The following is a 16,304-nucleotide window of genomic DNA, read 5'->3' as shown; positions in this document are numbered from 1 at the left end:
TAAGGTGCCACCAACCTCATGTGTTCTGAATCCAATATGGCCAACATGATTACACTCAAACACCTTAGCCTGCATATAAGTAGCCCTAGTTCATTTTGATTGTGTTATTCTGTCTTTAAAATAGTTTCATAAGGCTCTTGGTATTTGTGGCATTGCCATGCCTCTGTTGTGTTTGAAAAGTCGAAGCCAACTAGTTTTTCAAATTGTGTTCAAATCTCATTCACACACTGACAGCATATCAATAATGGGCAATTCCACTAAATATAATAAGGTTTTCACGACACAAGCACACAGTAGCGTAACCAAGTTATAGGAGAGCATCCATAATACAACAGTCAGCTACTCTAGTAGTGTATATGTACAGCCCTCTTTTCCCCACTAAAACTAAGTGTTGAAGGTTGATTCAAAGTCTTTTGAAGGTGACCAGGACATCATTGTGTCCTAACAGGGTGAGGACACAAAGGAGCCAGTAGCGGTTGAAGTTCTGGGGCCTGACCAGTAGCGGTTGTAGTTCTGGGGCCTGACCAGTAGACAGTAGTGGTTGTAGTTCTGGGGCCTGACCAGTAGCCAGTAGCGGTTGTAGTTCTGGGGCCTGACCAGTAGCGTTGTAGTTCTGGGGCCTGACCAGTAGCGGTTGTAGTTCTGGGGCCTGACCAGTAGCGGTTGTAGTTCTGGGGCCTGACCAGTAGCCAGTAGCGGTTGTAGTTCTGGGGCCTGACCAGTAGCGTTGTAGTTCTGGGGCCTGACCAGTAGCGTTGTAGTTCTGGGGCCTGACCAGTAGCCAGTAGCGGTTGTAGTTCTGGGGCCTGACCAGTAGTGGTTGTAGTTCTGGGGCCTGACCAGTAGCGTTGTAGTTCTGGGGCCTGACCAGTAGCCAGTAGCGGTTGTAGTTCTGGGGCCTGACCAGTAGCGGTTGTAGTTCTGGGGCCAGTAGCCAGTAGTGGTTGTAGTTCTGGGGCCTGACCAGTAGCCAGTAGCGGTTGTAGTTCTGGGGCCTGACCAGTAGTGGTTGTAGTTCTGGGGCCTGACCAGTAGCGTTGTAGTTCTGGGGCCTGACCAGTAGCGGTTGTAGTTCTGGGGCCTGACCAGTAGCGGTTGTAGTTCTGGGGCCTGACCAGTAGCGGTTGTAGTTCTGGGGCCTGACCAGTAGCGGTTGTAGTTCTGGGGCCTGACCAGTAGCGGTTGTAGTTCTGGGGCCTGACCAGTAGCGGTTGTAGTTCTGGGGCCTGACCAGTAGCGGTTGTAGTTCTGGGGCCTGACCAGTAGCGGTTGTAGTTCTGGGGCCTGACCAGTAGCGGTTGTAGTTCTGGGGCCTGACCAGTAGCGGTTGTAGTTCTGGGGCCTGACCAGTAGCCAGTAGCGGTTGTAGTTCTGGGGCCTGACCAGTATCCAGTATTGGTTGTAGTTCTGTGGCACAGCTAACTGGTCATTCTGGGCAAGCTGCAGTGATAATGGTAGTATCCTTCCTGTATGACTGGCGGGGTATTGGGGCTGTGGGGTGATCAGTTTCCATTTCTACAATTTGCTATAGGCAGTCAAAAGATGCAGCTTGTATACCAAACTGTAATGTTAGCCCAGGCTGAATGATGCTGGGGATACTCCAGTAATGGAATGGTTGGTTGTCTGCTTGTGAAGAAAGGGCTGTCACAAACAGTCTTGAGTTCCTTCCAACGCCTAATTGGCCTGTGGGTTGAATGTGTCAAAGTCATATTTCTTTATATTCCTTTGGATGTCAGGTAGGATTATAATTTGGACGATATTAACTTTGGGTGGTTGGCATTGATTCCGGATTGGGGCCCGCCCAGCAGGATATGTGGAGAGTGACAGAACCTGCGAGGGGGACCTCAGGTTACTTAGAGGTTGGTTAGAGTGTAGCTAGGTCATAGACTATGACTAAGAGTTGGTTGTGGGGTTTGATGGACAGTAAAAGGGTTTCAGAGGAGTTCTGGGGCCTGACCAGTAGCGGTTGTAGTTCTGGGGCCTGACCAGTAGACAGTAGTGGTTGTAGTTCTGGGGCCTGACCAGTAGCCAGTAGCGGTTGTAGTTCTGGGGCCTGACCAGTAGCGTTGTAGTTCTGGGGCCTGACCAGTAGCGGTTGTAGTTCTGGGGCCTGACCAGTAGCGGTTGTAGTTCTGGGGCCTGACCAGTAGCGGTTGTAGTTCTGGGGCCAGTAGCCAGTAGTGGTTGTAGTTCTGGGGCCTGACCAGTAGCGGTTGTAGTTCTGGGGCCTGACCAGTAGCCAGTAGTGGTTGTAGTTCTGGGGCCTGACCAGTAGCCAGTAGCGGTTGTAGTTCTGGGGCCTGACCAGTAGCGTTGTAGTTCTGGGGCCTGACCAGTAGCGGTTGTAGTTCTGGGGCCTGACCAGTAGCGGTTGTAGTTCTGGGGCCTGACCAGTAGCGGTTGTAGTTCTGGGGCCTGACCAGTAGCGTTGTAGTTCTGGGGCCTGACCAGTAGCGGTTGTAGTTCTGGGGCCTGACCAGTAGCGGTTGTAGTTCTGGGGCCAGTAGCCAGTAGTGGTTGTAGTTCTGGGGCCAGTAGACAGTAGTGGTTGTAGTTCTGGGGCCTGACCAGTAGCGGTTGTAGTTCTGGGGCCTGACCAGTAGCGGTTGTAGTTCTGGGGCCTGACCAGTAGCGGTTGTAGTTCTGGGGCCAGTAGCCAGTAGTGGTTGTAGTTCTGGGGCCTGACCAGTAGCCAGTAGTGGTTGTAGTTCTGGGGCCTGACCAGTAGCGGTTGTAGTTCTGGGGCCTGACCAGTAGCCAGTAGTGGTTGTAGTTCTGGGGCCTGACCAGTAGCCAGTAGTGGTTGTAGTTCTGGGGCCTGGCCAGTAGCCAGTAGTGGTTGTAGTTCTGTGGCCTGGCCAGTAGCCAGTAGTGGTTGTAGTTCTGTGGCCTGACCAGTAGCCAGTAGTGGTTGTAGTTCTGTGGCCTGACCAGTAGCCAGTAGTGGTTGTAGTTCTGTGGCCTGACCAGTAGCCAGTAGTGGTTGTAGTTCTGTGGCCTGACCAGTAGCCAGTTGTGGTTGTAGTTCTGTGGCCTGACCAGTAGCCAGTAGTGGTTGTAGTTCTGTGGCCTGACCAGTAGCCAGTAGTGGTTGTAGTTCTGTGGCCTGACCAGTAGCCAGTAGTGGTTGTAGTTCTGTGGCCTGACCAGTAGCCAGTAGTGGTTGTAGTTCTGGGGCCTGACCAGTATCCAGTATTGGTTGTAGTTCTGTGGCCTGACCAGTAGCCAGTAGTGGTTGTAGTTCTGTGGCCTGACCAGTAGCCAGTATTGGTTGTAGTTCTGTGGCACAGCTAACTGGTCATTCTGGGCAAGCTGCAGTGATAATGGTAGTATCCTTCCTGTATGACTGGCGGGGTATTGGGGCTGTGGGGTGATCAGTTTCCATTTCTACAATTTGCTATAGGCAGTCAAAAGATGCAGCTTGTATACCAAACTGTAATGTTAGCCCAGGCTGAATGATGCTGGGGATACTCCAGTAATGGAATGGTTGGTTGTCTGCTTGTGAAGAAAGGGCTGTCACAAACAGTCTTGAGTTCCTTCCAACGCCTAATTGGCCTGTGGGTTGAATGTGTCAAAGTCATATTTCTTTATATTCCTTTGGATGTCAGGTAGGATTATAATTTGGACGATATTAACTTTGGGTGGTTGGCATTGATTCCGGATTGGGGCCCGCCCAGCAGGATATGTGGAGAGTGACAGAACCTGCGAGGGGGACCTCAGGTTACTTAGAGGTTGGTTAGAGTGTAGCTAGGTCATAGACTATGACTAAGAGTTGGTTGTGGGGTTTGATGGACAGTAAAAGGGTTTCAGAGGAGGTAGAGCTGATCAAGCATGGTGCACAAAGACCACTATGTCACTGTCAATTCCCAGCCACCATAAATGATCATATACAGCCTTAACTGGCATATGTCCTTATAGGCATGTTGGGGTTACTGCAGTTTCCCAGGCCAATGCATTAGTCACCACACCACGAAAGCACATTCTTCACATGAGTCCAGTTCAGGTGTCACACGGGCTGGCCAGGCATGGTTGGTAGCCAAATAGGTACATATGAGGAAAATGCAAGCCATCAATTTCCAGACGGCATTTTGGCTGTTGAGTGGCAGTCCAGTTCCATGGTGTCTGGAAGATTCAAGTACAGGAGGTTGGTACCTTAATTGGGGAATACAGGCTCATTGTAATGGCTGGAGCGGAATTATTGGAATGGTATCAAAATACATGGTTCCCATGTGTTTGATTTCGCTCCGTTCCAGCCATTATTATGAGCCGTCCTCCCCTCAGCAGCCTCCGCATTCAAGATGGCATTGACATTGGAGAGATGCAATTCCTGCGTGTCAGGTTGAGTTGGTTTATTGTAGCTTGTCATCATGTGTGGTTGCATCCACCCCATGCACCATAATGTCCCCAAGTTAACATGTACAGCAACTCCAGGGCAGACAGCCAGGAAGGTGGACCCTTATTGTCTGGAAGAAGCAATGTGCCATCTCAACCCAAACAAGATAAGAGTGCACCAGAACATCCCAATGTGCATTACCAATGTAGTGAAGCACCAGGTCTTGTTGGATTCAGGCAGACATATTGGACTAGCAATGAATCAAAGCTCACATCTAAATGATTAGGAGGTGACTTAAGAGCCCAATCCTGGAGGTGCAAGTTATAGCACAGTGGGGGAAAGTTATAAAGCTAGGGAGAGGGTGTCAAAGTCCATGGTTGAATTCGTTTTCCTTTCGTTGGAGCCTCCCAGTTGACTCATTGATCCTCTAAGGCTGCGTTTACACAGGCCGCCCAAAACTGATATTTTTTTCACTAATTGGTCTTTTGACCAATCATATCAGATTTTTTTTAGAGCTGATCTGATTAGTCAAAAGACCGTATAGTGAAAAAAGATCAGAATTGGGCTACCTGTGTAAACGCAGTCTGCTGCCTTTTCTATATCCAGACAAAGGTGTTTGAGTGTATATGGTGGGTATCAGAAATGTTTTATTTAAAACATGTACATTACCAGTAAAAAGTTTTAGAACATCTACTCATTCCAGGGTTTTTCTTTATTTTACTATTCTCTACATTGTAGAATAACAGTGAAGACATCAAAACTATGAAATAACATTTATGGAATCATGTAGTAACCAAACATGTGTTAAACAATATATTAAAATAATTTGACATTCTTCAAAATAGCCACCCTTTGCCTTGATGACAGCTTTGCACACTCTTGGCATGCTCTCAACCAGCTTCACCTGGAATGCTTTTCCAACAGTCTTGAAGGAGTTCCCACATATGCTGAGCACTTGTTTGCTGCTTTTCCTACACTCTGTGGTCCGACTCATCCCAAACCATCTCAATTTGGTTAAGGTCGGGGGATTGTGGAGGCCAGGTCATCTGATGCAGCACTCCATCACTCTCCTTCTTGGTAAAATAGCTCTTACACAGCCTAGAGGTGTTTTGGGTCAATGTCCTGTTGAAAAACAAATCATAGTCCCACTAAGTCCAAACCAGATGGGATGGCATAACGCTGCAGAATGCTGTGGTGGCCATGCTGGTTAAGTGCGCCTTGAATTCTAAATAAATCACAGACAGTGTCACCAGCAAAGCACCCCAACACAATAACACCTCCTCCTCCATGCTTTACGGTGGGGAATACACATGTTCACCCACATCGCATCTCACAAAGACATGGCGGTTGGAACCAAAAATCTCGCATTTAGACTCCAGACCAAAGGACAAATTTCCACCGGTCTAATGTCCATCGCTCATGTTTCTTGGTCCAAGCAAGTCTCTTCTTATTATTGGTGTCCTTTAGTAGTGGTTTCTTTGCAGCAATTTGACCACGAAGGCCTGATTTCACGCAGTCCCCTCTGAATAGTTGATGTTGAGATGTATCTGTTACCTGAACTTATCCTCTGCAGCAGATGTAACTCTGGGTCTTCCTTTCCTGTGGCGGTCCTCATGAGAGCCAGGTTAATCACAGCAGAGGTAACTCTGGGTCTTTCCTTTCCTGTGGCGGTCCTCATGAGAGGCAGGTTAATCACAGCAGAGGTAACTCTGGGTCTTTCCTTTCCTGTGGCGGTCCTCATGAGAGGCAGGTTAATCACAGCAGAGGTAACTCTGGGTCTTTCCTTTCCTGTGGCGGTCCTCATGAGAGGCAGGTTAATCACAGCAGAGGTAACTCTGGGTCTTTCCTTTCCTGTGGCGGTCCTCATGAGACGCAGTTTCATCATAGCACTTGATGGTTTTTCCCGACTGCACTTGAAGAAACTTTCAAAGTTCTTGACATTTTCGGGATTGTCTTAAACTAATGATGGACTGTTGTTTCTCTTTGCTTAATTGAGCGTTTTTTGCCATAATATGGACTTGGTATTTTACCAAATAGGGCTATTTTCTGTATACCACCCCTACCTTGTCACAACACAACTGATTGGCTCAAACACATTAAGAAGGAAAGAAATTCATAGTTTTGATGTCTTCACTATCATTCTACAATGTAGAAAATAGTACAACTAAAGAAAAACCCTTGAATGAGTAGGTGTTCTAAAACTTTTGACCAGTCGTGTACTTATACAGCTGATTAAACCACGGTTTAATGGTAATGTGGCAGCCATATTGGATTTGGAGTCAAATCTGGGGGGGTAATGTAATTGCAAGAGTAGGGGCTAAACATATAAAATCTACAGACAAACCTTTGATACGAAAAAATGACAGTTTTTGGTGTCTGAGCCCACTTGCCTTAGAGCCGATTACAATAGTCACAACATCAAAAAACGTGTAACTGTATACATTTTTCTCAGGCGGGACAATACAGCACTGAATGAGAGCGAATTTCACTTGGAAAGTTGTCTATTGAACCAGTTATGTTTACATGCATGAGAAATATTAATTGTTATCATAACTGACGTTAGTTAAAGAAAATATTTCATACACCTGCCAGACAAACAAGGCCCACAGGCAGATGCAAATGAGTTCTAGACATGACATTTCTAGGATTATTAAATTATTCTAGTCAATGTAAAAAAAACCTGTAGGTGAATAAAAAAAGATATATCAAAAGGCACTTTTCTAGCTCCATAAATGATCTCATAGGATGGTGATTTGAGTGACCTATTGAGGATTCCTCTTTATGGTGGAGAAAGAGTTTAAAGAGAGAGAGCATGTTGTGCGTGATGGGGTGACTCTGAACAACATGAGGTAGGCAGGTAGGTAGGTAGATCCTACCGTTCCAGGACAGCTCTCAGGGCGGGGCAGCCTCTTTCCCTCCTCCAGCGCCTTGACCAATCGCGTCACAGTCATCTGACCCTGAGTGGGACCAATCATCTTCAAGAACACCTGTGGGGACAGGTCGGGGGGAGCAGAGATAAGTCACCATGGAGACGTGATGAAATGAAATGACCCCTGAAATCTAGCCAGTGAGGACTGGAGTGACTTAGTTGTATTGTTGTCACCAACATTCAGAAGACATTAGTCATCGAACCTTACCTCTACACTACATTTAACATTCTATAATCTATTTCAAAACAGTCTGAAAAAAAGCATACAATGCCTTCAGAAAGTATTCACACTTCTGTTGTGTTACAAGGTGTGATTACAATGGATTTAATTGTCGTTGCTTTGACAATGATCTATACAAAAAACTCATGTCAAAGTGGAAGAAAATGTCTAACATTTGTAAAACATTTATGAAAAATAAAACAGTAATATATCTTCTTTAGATAAGTATTCTTCTCCTTGGTCTTTGTGATTGAATCTGTGTTTGAAATTCACTGCTCAACTAAGGGACCTTACAAATAATTGTATGTGTGGGGTACAGAGATGAGGTACTCATTCCAAAATGATGTTAAACACTATTATTGCACACAGAGTGAGTCCATGCCACTTATGTTACTTGTTAAGCACATTTTTACTCCTGAACTTTAGGCTTGCCATAACAAAGGGGTTGAATACCTACGGACTCATTTCTAAAAAATATATAATTCCAACTTGACATTATGTGGTATTGTGTGTCAAATGCAGGTTGTAACGCAACAAAATATAGAAAAAGACAAGGGGTGTGAATACTTTCTGAAGGCATTGTATAAGACAGTAATAGCTAATTGATTTGAAGTCAGATCAGATGAGAGACTACTTGTTACTTTACTGTAAATTGAACAGGGTGGTAAAGGGTATCAATAAGACCCAATGGATATGTTCTAATCATGGCTACTTGATGTGGATGAGGGAGGACATATTGTGACAGTTCGTCTGAGCAATCAGGGAGTTGCACGTGTGTTTGTATTGTGGCACAGGCTGGCGGGAGTGGGCAGAGTCACCCTGGGCATTGACTGGCGCCATCTGCCTCAATCAGGAGACCGTGCTGTGCTGTCAGGCCTGTGTGCGTACTGACCGTCATGGGGCTGATGGCAGAGTCACAGTAGGTGAGGAGTTCATACATCGTGACACCGAAGGACCAGACATCAGAGGCCAGGTAGAACTTACAGTGGACCAGACACTCTGGGGCATACCTGGCACAGGCGGACAGGAGAGAGGACACGCATGTCAATGCAAATTCAAAATGAAGTCATTATAATTTTCAAATTATTTCAAATTATTTCCTTTTCCTCTCATTTCTCTTCCCCTCTCTGTACTACACTGTCTTATTTTGTCTCCCTCCCTCCCTCACCAGAACACAGGGCTGTCCAGGTCATCTTTGACCGTGTAATATCCCTCGTTGTCCTTGATGCTCTTGGTCAGTCCAAAATCTCCGATCTTCACCGTGCTCTCGTTCTCCACCAGAACGTTCCGGGCCGCCAGATCCCGGTGGATGTAATTCCGAGATCCCAGATAGTCCATTCCCTGGACAAAGGGGAGACACAGAGATGGTTGGAATTTATCCTATCCCCCCAAAAATATATATATCCCAATAATATTCCCATAACACCGCCATAATGGTCCCAACATTTTTCCATAACGTTCCCACAACATATCTATAACACTGTCAGGTCTAGGGATCTGTTCAACCAGGGTTAATGGTCAGAGTTAGGGGTATGTTAGGCAGCGGTGCTAGTGTTAGGGGTGTGTTAGGGGGATGTTAGGTAGCGGTGCTAGTGTTAGGGGTATGTTAGGCAGTGGTGCTAGTGTTAGGGGTGTGTTAGGGGTATGTTAGGCAGCGGTGCTAGTGTTAGGGGTATGTTAGTCAGCGGTGCTAGTGTTAGGGGTATGTTAGGTAGCGGTGCTAGTGTTAGGTAGCGGTGCTAGTGTTAGGGGCGTGTTAGGGGTATGTTAGGCAGCGGTGCTAGTGTTAGGGGTATGTTAGGCAGCGGTGCTAGTGTTAGGGGTATGTTAGGTAGCGGTGCTAGTGTTAGGTAGCGGTGCTAGTGTTAGGGGCGTGTTAGGTAGCGGTGCTAGTGTTAGGGGTATGTTAGGCAGCGGAGCTAGTGTTAGGGGTATGTTAGGTAGCGGTGCTAGTGTTAGGGGTATGTTAGGTAGCGGTGCTAGTGTTAGGGGTATGTTAGGTAGCGGTGCTAGTGTTAGGGGTATGTTAGGTAGCGGTGCTAGTGTTAGGGGTGTGTTAGGGGTATGTTAGGTAGCGGTGCTAGTGTTAGGGGTATGTTAGGCAGCGGTGCTAGTGTTAGGGGTATGTTAGGCAGCGGTGCTAGTGTTAGGGGTATGTTAGGCAGCGGTGCTAGTGTTAGGGGTATGTTAGGTAGCGGTGCTAGTGTTAGGGGTATGTTAGGTAGCGGTGCTAGTGTTAGGGGTATGTTAGGCAGCGGTGCTAGTGTTAGGGGTATGTTAGGCAGCGGTGCTAGTGTTAGGGGTATGTTAGGCAGCGGTGCTAGTGTTAGGGGTATGTTAGGTAGCGGTGCTAGTGTTAGGGGTGTGTTAGGGGTATGTTAGGTAGCGGTGCTAGTGTTAGGGGCGTGTTAGGTAGCGGTGCTAGTGTTAGGGGTATGTTAGGCAGCGGTGCTAGTGTTAGGGGTATGTTAGGTAGCGGTGCTAGTGTTAGGGGCATGTTAGGTAGCGGTGCTAGTGTTAGGGGTATGTTAGGTAGCGGTGCTAGTGTTAGGGGTATGTTAGGTAGCGGTGCTAGTGTTAGGGGTATGTTAGGTAGCGGTGCTAGTGTTAGGGGTATGTTAGGTAGCGGTGCTAGTGTTAGGGGTATGTTAGGTAGCGGTGCTAGTGTTAGGGGTGTGTTAGGGGTATGTTAGGTAGCGGTGCTAGTGTTAGGGGTATGTTAGGCAGCGGTGCTAGTGTTAGGGGCATGTTAGGTAGCGGTGCTAGTGTTAGGGGTATGTTAGGTAGCGGTGCTAGTGTTAGGGGCATGTTAGGTAGCGGTGCTAGTGTTAGGGGTATGTTAGGCAGCGGTGCTAGTGTTAGGGACATGTTAGGTAGCGGTGCTAGTGTTAGGGGTATGTTAGGTACTGGTGCTAGTGTTAGGGGCGTGTTAGGTAGCGGTGCTAGTGTTAGGGGTATGTTAGGTAGCGGTGCTAGTGTTAGGGGTATGTTAGGCAGCGGAGCTAGTGTTAGGGGTATGTTAGGTAGCGGTCCTAGTGTTAGGGGTATGTTAGGTAGCGGTGCTAGTGTTAGGGGTATGTTAGGTAGCGGTGCTAGTGTTAGGGGTATGTTAGGTAGCGGTGCTAGTGTTAGGGGTGTGTTAGGGGTATGTTAGGTAGCGGTGCTAGTGTTAGGGGTATGTTAGGTAGCGGTGCTAGTGTTAGGGGTATGTTAGGCAGCGGTGCTAGTGTTAGGGGTATGTTAGGCAGCGGTGCTAGTGTTAGGGGTATGTTAGGCAGCGGAGCTAGTGTTAGGGGTATGTTAGGTAGCGGTGCTAGTGTTAGGGGTGTGTTAGGGGTATGTTAGGTAGCGGTGCTAGTGTTAGGGGTATGTTAGGCAGCGGAGCTAGTGTTAGGGGTATGTTAGGTAGCGGTGCTAGTGTTAGGGGTGTGTTAGGGGTATGTTAGGTAGCGGTGCTAGTGTTAGGGGCGTGTTAGGTAGCGGTGCTAGTGTTAGGGGTATGTTAGGCAGCGGTGCTAGTGTTAGGGGTATGTTAGGCAGCGGAGCTAGTGTTAGGGGTATGTTAGGTAGCGGTGCTAGTGTTAGGGGTATGTTAGGTAGCGGTGCTAGTGTTAGGGGTGTGTTAGGGGTATGTTAGGTAGCGGTGCTAGTGTTAGGGGTATGTTAGGCAGCGGTGCTAGTGTTAGGGGCATGTTAGGTAGCGGTGCTAGTGTTAGGGGTATGTTAGGTAGCGGTGCTAGTGTTAGGGTTATGTTAGGTAGCGGTGCTAGTGTAAGGGGTATGTTAGGCAGCGGTGCTAGTGTTAGGGGCATGTTAGGTAGCAGTGCTAGTGTTAGGGGTGTGTTAGGGGTATGTTAGGTAGCGGTGCTAGTGTTAGGGGTATGTTAGGCAGCGGTGCTAGTGTTAGGGGTATGTTAGGCAGCGGTGCTAGTGTTAGGGGTATGATAGGTAGCGGTGCTAGTGTTAGGGGTATGTTAGGCAGCGGTGCTAGTGTTAGGGGTATGATAGGTAGCGGTGCTAGTGTTAGGGGTATGTTAGGCAGCGGTGCTAGTGTTAGGGGTATGTTAGGTAGCGGTGCTAGTGTTAGGGGTATGTTAGGTAGCGGTGCTAGTGTTAGGGGTGTGTTAGGTAGCGGTGCTAGTGTTAGGGGTATGTTAGGCAGTGGAGCTAGTGTTAGGGGCGTGTTAGGTAGCGGTGCTAGTGTTAGGGGTATGTTAGGTAGCGGTGCTAGTGTTAGGGGTATGTTAGGCAGCGGTGCTAGTGTTAGGGGTATGTTAGGTAGCGGTGCTAGTGTTAGGGGTATGTTAGGTAGCGGTGCTAGTGTTAGGGGTATGTTAGGTAGCGGTGCTAGTGTTAGGGGTGTGTTAGGGGTATGTTAGGTAGCGGTGCTAGTGTTAGGGGTATGTTAGGTAGCGGTGCTAGTGTTAGGGGTATGTTAGGTAGCGGTGCTAGTGTTAGGGGTATGTTAGGTAGCGGTGCTAGTGTTAGGGGTGTGTTAGGTAGCGGTGCTAGTGTTAGGGGTATGTTAGGTAGCGGTGCTAGTGTTAGGGGTGTGTTAGGTAGCGGTGCTAGTGTTAGGGGTATGTTAGGTAGCGGTGCTAGTGTTAGGGGTGTGTTAGGTAGCGGTGCTAGTGTTAGGGGTGTGTTAGGTAGCGGTGCTAGTGTTAGGGGTATGTTAGGTAGCGGTGCTAGTGTTAGGGGTATGTTAGGCAGCGGAGCTAGTGTTAGGGGTATGTTAGGTAGCGGTGCTAGTGTTAGGGGTGTGTTAGGGGTATGTTAGGCAGCGGTGCTAGTGTTAGGGGTATGTTAGGTAGCGGTGCTAGTGTTAGGGGTATGTTAGGTAGCGGTGCTAGTGTTAGGGGTGTGTTAGGGGTATGTTAGGTAGCGGTGCTAGTGTTAGGGGTATGTTAGGCAGCGGAGCTAGTGTTAGGGGTATGTTAGGTAGCGGTGCTAGTGTTAGGGGTGTGTTAGGGGTATGTTAGGTAGCGGTGCTAGTGTTAGGGGCGTGTTAGGTAGCGGTGCTAGTGTTAGGGGTATGTTAGGCAGCGGTGCTAGTGTTAGGGGTATGTTAGGCAGCGGAGCTAGTGTTAGGGGTATGTTAGGTAGCGGTGCTAGTGTTAGGGGTATGTTAGGTAGCGGTGCTAGTGTTAGGGGTGTGTTAGGGGTATGTTAGGTAGCGGTGCTAGTGTTAGGGGTATGTTAGGCAGCGGTGCTAGTGTTAGGGGCATGTTAGGTAGCGGTGCTAGTGTTAGGGGTATGTTAGGTAGCGGTGCTAGTGTTAGGGTTATGTTAGGTAGCGGTGCTAGTGTAAGGGGTATGTTAGGCAGCGGTGCTAGTGTTAGGGGCATGTTAGGTAGCGGTGCTAGTGTTAGGGGTGTGTTAGGGGTATGTTAGGTAGCGGTGCTAGTGTTAGGGGTATGTTAGGCAGCGGTGCTAGTGTTAGGGGTATGTTAGGCAGCGGTGCTAGTGTTAGGGGTATGATAGGTAGCGGTGCTAGTGTTAGGGGTATGTTAGGCAGCGGTGCTAGTGTTAGGGGTATGATAGGTAGCGGTGCTAGTGTTAGGGGTATGTTAGGCAGCGGTGCTAGTGTTAGGGGTATGTTAGGTAGCGGTGCTAGTGTTAGGGGTATGTTAGGTAGCGGTGCTAGTGTTAGGGGTATGTTAGGCAGTGGAGCTAGTGTTAGGGGCGTGTTAGGCAGTGGAGCTAGTGTTAGGGGCGTGTTAGGTAGCGGTGCTAGTGTTAGGGGTGTGTTAGGTAGCGGTGCTAGTGTTAGGGGTATGTTAGGCAGCGGTGCTAGTGTTAGGGGTATGTTAGGTAGCGGTGCTAGTGTTAGGGGTATGTTAGGTAGCGGTGCTAGTGTTAGGGGTATGTTAGGTAGCGGTGCTAGTGTTAGGGGTGTGTTAGGGGTATGTTAGGTAGCGGTGCTAGTGTTAGGGGTATGTTAGGTAGCGGTGCTAGTGTTAGGGGTATGTTAGGTAGCGGTGCTAGTGTTAGGGGTATGTTAGGTAGCGGTGCTAGTGTTAGGGGTGTGTTAGGTAGCGGTGCTAGTGTTAGGGGTATGTTAGGTAGCGGTGCTAGTGTTAGGGGTGTGTTAGGTAGCGGTGTTAGTGTTAGGGGTATGTTAGGTAGCGGTGCTAGTGTTAGGGGTGTGTTAGGTAGCGGTGCTAGTGTTAGGGGTGTGTTAGGTAGCGGTGCTAGTGTTAGGGGTATGTTAGGTAGCGGTGCTAGTGTTAGGGGTATGTTAGGCAGCGGAGCTAGTGTTAGGGGTATGTTAGGTAGCGGTGCTAGTGTTAGGGGTGTGTTAGGGGTATGTTAGGCAGCGGTGCTAGTGTTAGGGGTATGTTAGGTAGCGGTGCTAGTGTTAGGGGTATGTTAGGTAGCGGTGCTAGTGTTAGGGGTATGTTAGGCAGCGGAGCTAGTGTTAGGGGTATGTTAGGTAGCGGTGCTAGTGTTAGGGGTATGTTAGGTAGCGGTGCTAGTGTTAGGGGTATGTTAGGCAGCGGTGCTAGTGTTAGGGGCGTGTTAGGTAGCGGTGCTAGTGTTAGGGGTGTGTTAGGTAGCGGTGCTAGTGTTAGGGGTATGTTAGGTAGCGGTGCTAGTGTTAGGGGTATGTTAGGCAGCGGTGCTAGTGTTAGGGGTATGTTAGGTAGCGGTGCTAGTGTTAGGGGTATGTTAGGTAGCGGTGCTAGTGTTAGGGGTATGTTAGGTAGCGGTGCTAGTGTTAGGGGTATGTTAGGCAGCGGTGCTAGTGTTAGGGGCATGTTAGGTAGCGGTGCTAGTGTTAGGGGTATGTTAGGTAGCGGTGCTAGTGTTAGGGGTATGTTAGGTAGCGGTGCTAGTGTTAGGGGTATGTTAGGTAGCGGTGCTAGTGTTAGGGGTATGTTAGGTAGCGGTGCTAGTGTTAGGGGCATGTTAGGTAGCGGTGCTAGTGTTAGGGGCATGTTAGGTAGCGGTGCTAGTGTTAGGGGCATGTTAGGTAGCGGTGCTAGTGTTAGGGGTATGTTAGGTAGCGGTGCTAGTGTTAGGGGTATGTTAGGCAGCGGAGCTAGTGTTAGGGGTATGTTAGGTAGCGGTGCTAGTGTTAGGGGTATGTTAGGTAGCGGTGCTAGTGTTAGGGGTGTGTTAGGGGTATGTTAGGTAGCGGTGCTAGTGTTAGGGGTATGTTAGGTAGCGGTGCTAGTGTTAGGGGTATGTTAGGTAGCGGTGCTAGTGTTAGGGGTATGTTAGGTAGCGGTGCTAGTGTTAGGGGTATGTTAGGCAGCTGAGCTAGTGTTAGGGGTATGTTAGGTAGCGGTGCTAGTGTTAGGGGTATGTTAGGTAGTGGTGCTAGTGTTAGGGGTATGTTAGGTAGCGGTGCTAGTGTTAGGGGTATGTTAGGCAGCGGAGCTAGTGTTAGGGGTATGTTAGGTAGCGGTGCTAGTGTTAGGGGTATGTTAGGTAGCGGTGCTAGTGTTAGGGGTGTGTTAGGGGTATGTTAGGTAGCGGTGCTAGTGTTAGGGGTATGTTAGGTAGCGGTGCTAGTGTTAGGGGTATGTTAGGTAGCGGTGCTAGTGTTAGGGGTATGTTAGGTAGCGGTGCTAGTGTTAGGGGTATGTTAGGTAGCGGTGCTAGTGTTAGGGGTATGTTAGGCAGCTGAGCTAGTGTTAGGGGTATGTTAGGTAGCGGTGCTAGTGTTAGGGGTATGTTAGGTAGTGGTGCTAGTGTTAGGGGTATGTTAGGTAGCGGTGCTAGTGTTAGGGGCATGTTAGGTAGCGGTGCTAGTGTTAGGGGTATGTTAGGTAGCGGTGCTAGTGTTAGGGGTATGTTAGGCAGCGGAGCTAGTGTTAGGGGTGTGTTAGGGGTATGTTAGGTAGCGGTGCTAGTGTTAGGGGTATGTTAGGTAGCGGTGCTAGTGTTAAAGTACCTGACAGATCTGGACAGCGTAACTGAGCAGTCTCTTCAGGCTGGTCTGGCTTTTGTTGCGAGGGAGGTACTCCTTAAGACTGCCAGCAGGCAGGTACTCCATGATCAACTTGATGGCTCTGCCTCCTGCACACAGACATATAGAGAGGATGGAGTGAGGCAAAGCAGAAGGTGTGTGTTCAGTAGGTAGGTAGGTGTGTGTGTGTGGGTGTTGTGTGTGTGTGTGTGTGTGGGTGTATACATGTGCGTGCATGCTTGCGTATACTCTGCTCACCCTCCTCCTGACAGATGCCTTTGTACTTGACAATGTTGTGGTGGTAAAGTTCTTTAAGGATTCCTATCTCACACCAGAGGTTGCTGCTCTGTTCCTCTCTGTTCTCTGGCTTTAAACTCTTCACTGCTACCAGCTCCCCTGTCCGGTCCCCTCTGGGGTCATACCGACACAGCTCCACCTTGCCAAAGTGACCCTACACACACACACACACACACACACACACACACACAGAGAGAACATTCATATCACATAATACTGACAAACATTAACATTACTTGCATATACACACGGTCTCTGGCATGGTCAAACACACGTGTGTTACCTCTCCTAAATCTCGAATCTTCTTGAGGAACCTCTTCTCGAACACAGTGGGGTCGACCTCCAGAGTGGGTACAGGCTTGATAGAGGGGTCTGATGGAGGGATACACACTGTTACACACTGACAACCCACACGCTGACAACATACACACATATTGTTGCAGACTGACAACATACACACTGACAACCCACACACTGACAACATACACACACTCAGTTACACACTGACAACATACACACCGACAACCCAGACACTGACAACATACACACACTCAGTTACACACTGACAACATACACACCGACAACCCAGACGCTGACAACATACACA

General features: G+C 48.5%; 1 protein-coding gene across 1 annotated transcript in view; it reads right to left on the bottom strand.

Moving 5' to 3' along the window:
• jak1 (Janus kinase 1) overlaps positions 1-16,304 on the bottom strand; it is an 80,855-nt gene that overhangs the window by 5,239 nt on the left and 59,312 nt on the right. Inside the window, exons 18-23 of the mRNA XM_036978622.2 lie at positions 15,981-16,069; positions 15,659-15,851; positions 15,386-15,510; positions 8,651-8,823; positions 8,375-8,492; positions 7,210-7,320 (exon numbers count right to left, since the gene is read on the bottom strand). Of these exons, the coding sequence (XP_036834517.2) occupies positions 7,210-7,320; positions 8,375-8,492; positions 8,651-8,823; positions 15,386-15,510; positions 15,659-15,851; positions 15,981-16,069 (809 nt within the window). The remainder of the gene's footprint in view (positions 1-7,209; positions 7,321-8,374; positions 8,493-8,650; positions 8,824-15,385; positions 15,511-15,658; positions 15,852-15,980; positions 16,070-16,304) is intronic.

Source organism: Oncorhynchus mykiss, chromosome 5, assembly GCF_057628025.1.
Source record: "Oncorhynchus mykiss isolate SJ-2025 chromosome 5, ASM5762802v1, whole genome shotgun sequence".
NCBI lineage: Eukaryota > Metazoa > Chordata > Actinopteri > Salmoniformes > Salmonidae > Oncorhynchus > Oncorhynchus mykiss.
Note: the sequence above shows the minus strand (reverse complement) of the source record. Positions and strands in the feature narration are given on the sequence as shown.